Genomic DNA, 9,952 nt, shown 5'->3' on the forward strand with positions numbered 1-9,952 from the left:
AAAACGAGAGAGCGGTCGCCTGGCCTCTCGGGGGCAACCGTCAGAGTTTGGGCGAAGGGACAGGCTCAGCCATGCGGCCCCTTTAAGAGGGGGCGGGGCGCAGCCTGCCGTTTGGCCGCCCTCCGCACCCTCCCCCCGCCCCAGGCGAGAGTTGACAGACCAATCGCCCGGGTGGCGCAGGGAAGGCGGGAGAATGCGAACTCTTCGGTAGGGCGATAGGGGCGGGGCCCCAGCCTTATTAGGAGTGAGTGCTGCGCAGGCGCAGATGCGGCCTCTGGCCAAGGGGCGGGGGCAAGTCCACTGAGACTCCGACAGGCAAGGAGGCTGATAGCGAGGCGAGAGGATAGCGAGGGTCTTGTCACGGGGATCCGGGCGACCGGGCAGCTCTGGTGGTGTCTGGGGAGTCCCAGGGGGGACAGCCAGTGTCACCGCCCGGGAGCCCGGCGCCGTCGGCCGCGGGGAACCCCGCTGCTCTCTCCCAGCGAGGGAGGGGGCCGGAGGGAGCCCCGGTCTCGCCCCGCCCCTGGGCTTGTTACCGCGGGGGCGGGGAGTAAGGGTTTCTTCTGGGGGGAGTGGAGATCGGGGGACTCGGCGGTGCCCTCTCGAGCGGCGGCCGTGTCCCCGCGGCGCCGGGCTGCCGAGCGGAGGAGCGGCGGTCGTGGCTGTTGCATGTGTGGTTGCTGGATGCGGAGGCGGCGGCGGCGGCGGCGGCGAGGAGCAGCAGCGGCGGCAGGATGTTAGGGCAGCAGCAGCAGCTGTACTCGTCGGCCGCGCTCCTGACCGGAGAGCGGAGCCGGCTGCTCACCTGCTACGTGCAGGACTACCTGGAGTGTGTGGAGTCGCTGCCCCACGACATGCAGAGGAACGTGTCGGTGCTGCGGGAGCTGGACAACAAATACCAAGGTACTTTCCCTCTCTCGGGTGTAAGTGTGCGCGAAGTGCACCGAGCGATCTGGTGTGTAGGACCGGGAGAGGGTCCTGCACAACACACTCGCGGCCCTCCCTGTCCCGGCTGCGGCTGACTAGGACTTCCGAGGACCGCCCGTCAGCCCCCGCTGCAGCTCTGGCGGCTGGCTGCAGCTGCCGCGGACCGGGAATCAGCCATTTTAAGCGAGCATTTGTTCCGGTGCCTGCCGGCTGGGTGCCGCACTCTGTCCTGCCCGGGGCTGGCGAATGTGCAGCAGCGGGACGCGGGCTGGACTAGGTGCTGGGCCTGCTTGCCCCTTGTCCGCTGGGCTTCCTCCCTCTGCGAGCAGATGCATTGGAACGTATGGGGGGAGGGGGCGAGAGGACGGCGAAGGTGGACTCCGGAGATGCACCCCCCCCATCGCCTCCCGGCGTGGCGCGGGACTGGGACAGTCTGTGCTTCCCTTTCGCCCCGGGGAAAGTTCCGGGCCGCCCGGTGCCTCAGCTCTTCCTCTGCTATTGCCCAATGGTTAAAGGGGGAGGGGTCCCCCGCAGGGCCGGGCGGAGAAGGGGTGTGTGTCTGTGTGTGTCTGTGTGTGTCTGTGTGTCCGTGTGTGTGTGTCTGTGTGTCTGTGTGTGTGGCGGGGAGGGCCCAGCCTAGGGGCGGGGCCTGCAGGTGTGACGTCGTATGGGCGGGGCGCGCGCTCCCGCGGGCGTCGGCCACAGCGGGCTGCTCCGAGGGGCCCGGGTGGACTGAACTGACTGCGGGCGGGACAGTAGATGGGCCTGGGCGGAGTTAGCGTTGGGTGGAGATGTTTCAAATCTGTCCTACCCCGAGAGTGAATCAAGGCGCGGGCACTGCCGTGGGACTGTCTCTGACCCTGGCTTAGCGTAGGTTCCGGGCTATGTGTCACTTCCGGACTTCTGGAGGAAGTGGGTTCGTTGGCTGGGCAACCACCTGGCGTCCTTGCACCCTTGGGTTCCTCCTCCACCAAGTTTAAATGAGGAGAAAAGCTTTTTTTTGTTGTTGTTGTTATCAAAGAAACTAGGGCAGGGAATTATCTTTAGGGACTATCATACCTTTAGGTCCTTTAGGGACTGCTAGGACACGAGAAATTTAAATGGGGATATGTTCAGGCTTTAGTAACTCCTAGTCAGGAAACTGTAGAGATCTAATATGGACCATAAAAACAACATGGGGCCATTCTGTTCTCCCGGACCGTCACCAGTCCTGTAACTTAATCCTGCAATACAGCCCATGATGACTTAGCATGTTAGAGCACTTAGTTGTTTCAATCTACAAACTTGTTTTCTGAGTCTCTGATAAGATTGTTTATAGAACGTCAGTGTTTTCACCAGATTCAAAGTTTATGAGGTAAAAATTTACTTTTATAGACAAAATTTGTAAAGATGAAGTGATGTATTCAGTTAATTATGTGGAGAATATTTTATCTCAAAGCTGTCTGTTTCAAAAACAACCATTTTTAAACTGCATGATTCCTCTCATTCCCAAGAGACTGAAGTTAGGTCTCACACAGGATAGGTAAAAGTCCTACAAGTCTGCCCCTATTTCCACCCTTTTATAAAATGAGCATCATCCTGTGGTATTTTCTGCAGACATGGGGGACATACGTGAATTGCAATCTAGCAGTGAGACATGAGCTTGAGAATTCTTTGCCAAAATATGTAGTTTCTTTATATCAAAACTGTAATGTATTCTTTGAAGGCGCAAAAATCACACTCTTTTAGGTTGGTAGTGACATAGTTTTTTGACAGGGAAATCTGTGATGCCAGTTACCTATAATTGTCATAAATTGTTCAGGTAACATGAGTAGTTGACCTTACAAGACTCAGGTTAATGCAAACCAGCTCCATTCTGATTGGGATTAATTCCAAGGTTAATACACAGATAGTGGCCTTGCTTCTGCGTTGGCACCTAGTTGCTAAGATCAACTTCACAGTTTTATTTTTGTTAGAAGCTTTATATATTTCTGTTGTTTCAGATTTTATTTTCACTGATTCGTAAGTATTTTCTAGTATGGGGGTCTGATGTAAGTGTTTTTCAGAAATTATTGCATTGTCTATTAAGTAGAGAAACAAAGGAAAACACAATTGATTTAAACATTTTTTTGCACGATATGGCTATAGAAAGCCTGCATTGTCTCTTCAGCATTTCATTCGTAATTTTTTAGTAGTGGCCTTTGAGCTAAAATGTAATATGTGATTTCAAGTTCCGTTTGTACAGTGCGTGAGAAGTGTTGCATGATCAGATGTACATGTTTGGCAGTTTGAAGTCTGAAGGTCTTGATCTTTTTTACACACCTCATGTAACAATGATTACATTCTCATGGGTTTGCTCTGGAGACAGATTTTTAAGTGCTGGACATTGGACCTAAGGTTTCACACGTGTAGCAAGCAATAGCAATCTACCACTGAATCACTCCCAAACTCTCTCTCTACGTTTTATTTTGATACACGAGCTCACTGAGTTACCCAGGATGGCCTTGTGTAGCCCAGACAGCTGTTGAAATTGTGACCCTCCTGCCTCACTTTCTCAAGTAGCTGGTATTAACAGCTTACGCCACTAGGACTAGCAAGATAAAAAGAACAATCTGTATCCCATAATAATAGACTGAGTCCTTGTTTTTGTTTTTTTCTCATTGTATAGTTAAGGTGTCTTTATACATTTTTAACTCATCACTGTGTCTGTGCAAGTGTGACATAAGGAATGTTAACTCTGATTATGAGATGTAGAATGTCTGAAATGAAGTTTATGTTTTTGTTGCCTTTATTTTGTGTCTAACAAAATAGCTAATGACTTTATTTTTCCCATCGGAAAATTAGGCTCGTAGGAAATGTACTTATATGCCAGAACGGGATGTATTTGGATTTTTTTTTTTTTCGAACATGTGATATGCACAGGCCGGCAAGATGGCTCAGTTGGTAAAAGGGTTTACAGCCAAGCCTGATGACCTGAGTTCAATCCCTGGAACTTACATGGTGGAAAGAGAGAATTGAGTCCCATAAATTGTCCTCTGGCCTATACAAGGAGTAGTGCTGTGACATTGCCTGAGAACTTACACACACAAACACACACACACACACACACACACACACACACACACACACACACAGAGTGTTAAAAAATGTAAAGCTATGGTTGAGTCCTCCCAGTGCCCTCAGCTGTTGAGGCAAAATTGTCCATCAAGTGTTGTACCTGCAGTTTCCAGGAAGAAGGGAGTCCATAACTGCTCTAAGTATTCATTCTTGTCACCAGCTTTCGGATAGCCAGCATTATGTACTTATTTAACATTTCTGCTCTTTATAATACTCATCTAACATAAAGCAGTGGTGAGGGATGCATAGTAATACCATGGGAAGCTAAAACAATGGGGTGCCAACAGAGCATTGAAATCCAGAGCTACTGTGTATTTGTTACCCCCAGGAAGACAGACCTCCTTCATGTAGCATTGTTGGGTAAGAAATAGAACAGATTTGAATAAAACTACACTTTAATTGGATCTTTGATGACTTGTGAAATTATACATTCTGGTGACTCAGCCATTGCTTGATTTAAAAGTGTCCAACTTTTAATACAGTTGCATCAGCAGCTCCAGCACGCATTGAATCAACTGCTGAGTTAGATACAAAGGTAGAATGGTCCAGTGCTGACTCCACTTAATTTTGTAGTGGCTTGATCACTGGATGCCAGCAACAGCAGATCTACTCTGGAAGTAGTTTTGATTTTCAGAATTTCCCATGCGATGCCAAAATAAAAGAGCCATTTAAAACTAAGTTGTCAGGAAGCTAAGTAATGCTGACATCTGCCTTTTTAAAAAGTGTCTATGGGTAGGATGTGAAAATTAAGGTAATGTGTCTCTCCAGAGTCATGGGACAAGTCACTGATTGAGCTGTAATTTCTGTAAACACACAGTTGGGTAGCAATCTGAGGCTGCGTCCGAGAACCACCTCAGGTTTTATGGCTGGAGTTTAGGGTGTAAATTTTGTGAATTGAGTTGTTTTGATGTTCAAATAAAGAATCAGCAGTAAGGGATTCAGCAAATTCTAAATTAGCATGTCTTATGGAATACCTTTGTCTTACTTTTGTCATAGAAGTCTTGTGAAATACTTCTGGTTGTTAATTTGCGGTGTGTGTGTGTGTGTGTGTGTGTGTGTGTGTGTGTGTGTTCTATGAAGATGTGTTCTGAGAAGGTGTCTTCTCTATTGCTCTCTACACCCCCACCCCCCAAACAGGCCCCACTTCAGCCCTCCCTGGGGATCCTCCAGCACTGAGGTTATAGATGTACAGACACACCGCTTTTTATGTTGGTGCTGGGAGTATCAGCTTAGGTCCTCATGATTGTGGCAAACACTTTAGACACTAAGCCATTTCCCTATTTCCCCTTTACTTTTTAAAAGTACAGATGAATGATATTAAGGTTTATGTTCTCTTTGTTAGTTACTTTTTTTTTTTTTTTTTTTTTTTGGTTCTTTTTTTTGAGCTGGGGACCGAACCCAGGGCCTTGCGCCCTAGGCAAGCGCTCTACCACTGAGCTAAATCCCCAACCCCTTGTTAGTTATTTTTAATTGGCTTTGTCTTAGAGTTTCCGTTGGAGAGAAAGGAGTTTATTTCAGCTTACAACTCAGGTCATAGTCTATATCTGGAGAAAGTCGGGGCAGAACCTCAAGGCAGGAACCAGGGGGCAGGAACTAGAACATAAACCATGCTGCTTCCTGGTTTGCTCCTTGAAGCTTGGTCAACCTTGCTTTCCTATGTATCTCAGAACTACCTGGCCAGGGTTTTGAGGCATTTTCTTAATTGAGAGTTCATCTTCCTCAATAACTGTCAAGTTGACAAAAATTAACCAGAACAACCTAAAAAGTTTTTTAAAATTACTTTTACTCACTCACTTACTTACTTTACTCATGCCAACACATGAGCATATATGGAGGACAATTTGCAGGAATCAGTTCTGTACTTTTACAGTGTTGGTCCTAAGGATCAAATTGAGGTTGCCAGCTTGGTAGCAAGCTCCTATACCTGTTATGCCCTTTGCCCCTGAGCACACTTTCATATTGGATGATGTAGAATTTGTATGAGAATAATGTGTTCAATGTACGCATAAATGTGCTTTCCTGCTTTACTTTTATCTTGACAGTGATATATGTGCTAATACGCCATAATATTCTTCTTTTTCCCCCTTTTTAGAAACTTTAAAGGAAATTGATGATGTCTATGAAAAATATAAGAAAGAAGATGATTCAAACCAGAAAAAACGCCTACAGCAGCATCTCCAGAGAGCATTAATCAATAGCCAGGAATTGGGAGATGAAAAGATTCAGATTGTCACACAGATGCTGGAATTGGTGGAAAACCGAGCCAGACAGATGGAGCTGCATTCACAGTGTTTCCAAGATCCTGCTGAAAATGAGCGGGCCTCAGACAAATCCAAGATGGATTCCAGTCAGCCCGAAAGATCTTCCAGAAGACCTCGAAGACAGCGGACCAGTGAGAGCCGAGATTTATGTCACATGACAAACGGGATTGATGACTGCGATGATCAGCCACCGAAAGAAAAGAAATCCAAATCCGCCAAGAAGAAAAAGCGCTCCAAGGCCAAGCAGGAGAGGGAAGCGTCACCTGTTGAGTTTGCCATAGATCCCAACGAGCCCACCTACTGCTTATGTAACCAAGTGTCTTACGGGGAGATGATAGGCTGTGACAATGAACAGTGTCCCATTGAGTGGTTTCACTTTTCCTGCGTTTCACTCACCTATAAACCAAAGGGGAAATGGTATTGCCCAAAGTGCAGGGGAGACAGTGAGAAAACCATGGACAAAAGTACTGAAAAGACAAGAAAGGAGAGAAGAGCGAGGTAGTGAAGGCCATCCGGTTTTAAAGGGTTCTTTGTCTTTTATATAATTGCTTTACTTTCAGAAAATGTTTTAGGGTAAATGCATAAGACTATGCAATAATTTTTAATCATTAGTATTGATGGTGTATTAAAAGTTGTTGTACTTTGTCTGTGACCTTAATTTTCTGCACTGAATTACCAAATATTTTCAGCCAGATAGTCTTGTGAGGACCCGATGAAAGGAACAGGCAGTTTCCCAAGCCACGCCTATCCCAGCCCCACCTCGAACTCCCATGCTGGCTGGGGGTGGTAAACCCAAAAGTTTTGCTAACATTTTATTTTAGTTCTGTGTGCTTAAGAATTTCATGTATTGTTGGATTTCTCTGTCAAATTATCTTGGTAATTTCGAACATGAACACTATCCTGTTTAGAGATTCTTCCTGCCTCCTTGTATTCAGATACTTGTTAAATCTCTAGTGGCCCAGAAATCCCAGAAACAGAGACAGAGTGATCTGTGCTTCCACACGGGCTAGTGCGCTCTTACTGGAGTATTTGCTGCTGTATTTCCTGGATGGCTTTTGATACCTGTCAGTTGTAGTGTCTGGAAAAGCCCTGCTTCTTCAGAACAGACACACCTCATCTAGTGCTTAATAAGGGACTTGTTTTGTTTTGATCAGGACATATCAGACTAGTTAGAAATACCAAAAAAACAAAACAAACAAACAAACAAACAACAACAAAAAATGCTGCCCCTGGCAAGATTTGGATTATTTAGCATCATGGCTCAAGGTTGAACAATTTAAAGGTGTGTCTTAATATTTTCCATGTGACCCACTGCTGGGATGTTTAGTCAATGACCTGTCATGGGAAAAGGGCATTTATTAGTCTTTAGATATTGATATTGCCTTTTCTGTCAAACAGTTATTTTGACAGAATATCAAAACTATTCTGGGACCTAGAGTTTATTTCTGTCCAAAGGAGAATTATACATTAATTTAAATAATCACATATTTACCCTAACCTGGTATTGGTGCTGTTGATGTTTCATGTTTATGGAATTAACTTCATTATAATGATACCATCAATAATGCATTTGTAAATTGAGTTTTCCAAGATTTTCATAATTCTAAGGGTAAGCATCTTGGTGGATCTGTGACCATGTATTGGAGCAGTTTTTGGTTATGGCGGGCAGCAGATGGACTAGTCCTTTAGACTTATATGTAGCATCCGTCCCATTCATCATTTCTTTCTAATCTGATAATCTTGGTTCTTTTTGATTAACATGTGAAAAAATCCTGTCTGCTTGTTTGGAAAAGAAATTTTTTTTTTCCTCTTCAAGCTGTCTGTGTGACTTAGCCATGTCATTTCACCTTACCTGAATGTGAGGTCATCGACCTGGGAAATGAGTTGGTTTAACCATCCCCAAGGGTCTTCAGAAATTTCAGTGTTGTACTGTTGGTGAAAGATTTTTAACAATGAAATGGCTTGCTTAATTAATGTCCTCTATCCTGAGGTATGATGACAGTTTTAAGAGTGAGCTTAGAGGTGGGAAAATGAACATTATTTTATTTCCATCTCAGGATATTTTGCTTGGTGACTATGGCCAGTTGATTATCTTACTTCTTAAGTAAGAAATATTAGGGAGTGTGGTGTTTATTTTTACTGTAGTGCTGTTGAGTTGTAAAGAAACCCATTTCCAGGGGTTGGGGATTTAGCTCAGTGGTAGAGCGCTTGCCTAGGAAGCGCAAGGCCCTGGGTTCGGTCCCCAGCTCCGGAAAAAAACAAAAAAACAAAAAAAAAAAAGAAACCCATTTCCCTCTTGAGAATGTAGCTGTTTAACTGATGCTATTAATAATGTCAGTAGGAGCAAAACTCTCCTAAGCTTCGAGGTCTGACATGGAGAACTTAACCCCAGTCTTACCTCATAGTCGAATTACCTGAGTTAGTTTGAAAGCATTGATACACAGGCCCCAACCCCAGCCATTGTGACAGAATTCTTTTGAGCATTAGTCTTTTTTAAAGGTCCCCATTCTAATGTATAGACTAGAAAGTTTTGAAACCATTGCCCTGCTTTGAAATTTTCAGCCTATGGAAAAGTTTTGGGAGATCGTCAGCATCAAACTTTTGTGGTTCCAAAGCTACCAGCTACCACCACCAGTAGGTGAGTGGTGCCTCTGTGCTAGGACTGCTCTACCTACCCTGTCACGATATGCAAAGAAATACTCCCTCTTGAGGACCACTCGTTCTAGCAGAAAAGTCAGATGTATGGAACACCAGCTTTCCGTGGTTAAATAAAGTAAAGCACTATAAACGTGGAAAATGAGAGGGGTGAGTATCAAATGCAGTGAGTTAGGGAAGGGCCTCAGAAGAGGTAGTCAGACCTCACAACAGTGTGTGTGTGTGTGTGTGTGTGTGTGTGTGTGTGTGTGTGTGTGTGTGTGTGTTTATTTGTGTGTGTATCTCGTGGCGGAGGTAGAACAAATTTGACACAGCATTAAAATACTGAGGAGAGAGCTGGAGAATAGAGACTGGGTATGCCAGGCAGTTTGGGAAGGCATTGTGAGTCATAGTCTGATTTGTATTTAAAGATCGTTTTAGCTATTGTGAATAGACTCTGTAGTCGTCCCCCACCTCATGCAGTAGGGGGAGAGGGGTTAGAAAACAGAAATGTTTGCCTACCAAATGACAGTTTAGGTTTGTGTGGTTAGCTATGGGAAGGCTGTCTAATGTCTAAAACATTTTCAAAGATTATTTTAAAGCTAAAAAGTGTATTTATACACTACTTGTGTGTGTGTGTGTAGTGCTCAGAAAAGCTAAGAGGACATCTAGTCCTTAGAACTGGGTTGTAGACTGTGAGCTGCCTTATGGGTACTGGGAACTGAACTCAGGTCCTCTGGAAGAACAAGAAATATGTTTAACCATTGAGATTTTCGTTTTAAAAGGCATAGCTAATTTATTTGACCTAGGAATTGTAAAGCAATGTGATAGTAAGGGTGACTCGTGGATCTTTGATCTGAGGGTGAGGACGGAAGCTCCCCATATTTGGGATGGCACCCAGGTGATTCTGGAAGAGAAAAGAGTTTGCACTTGGGTTTGAAATGACTCACAAATGTCTGGGCAGCCCAATGTGGAGTTCCGGGTATGACAGGCTATGGGAGGAGACTTGATAAGCATTTGGCCAGTCAGTGATT

At 45.2% G+C, this 9,952-nt stretch overlaps 1 protein-coding gene across 2 annotated transcripts; it reads left to right on the forward strand.

Moving 5' to 3' along the window:
• The first annotated feature begins 294 nt into the window (after window positions 1–294).
• Window positions 295–7,193, forward strand: Ing2 (inhibitor of growth family member 2). 2 transcript variants are annotated; one of them, XM_032919025.1, is made up of 2 exons: window positions 295–903; window positions 6,116–7,191. In XM_032919025.1, exons 1-2 carry the CDS (start codon window positions 735–737, stop codon window positions 6,784–6,786), a joined length of 840 nt encoding a protein of 279 aa, XP_032774916.1. In that variant the 5' UTR covers window positions 295–734; the 3' UTR covers window positions 6,787–7,191. The 2 variants fall into 2 exon arrangements, with proteins under 2 accessions (XP_032774916.1, XP_032774917.1); XM_032919026.1 differs by lacking the exon at window positions 295–903 and adding an exon at window positions 4,320–4,383 and having other exon boundaries at window positions 6,116–7,193.
• Window positions 7,194–9,952: the final 2,759 nt, after the last annotated feature.

This window comes from Rattus rattus, chromosome 13 (assembly GCF_011064425.1).
Source record: "Rattus rattus isolate New Zealand chromosome 13, Rrattus_CSIRO_v1, whole genome shotgun sequence".
Lineage (NCBI taxonomy): Eukaryota > Metazoa > Chordata > Mammalia > Rodentia > Muridae > Rattus > Rattus rattus.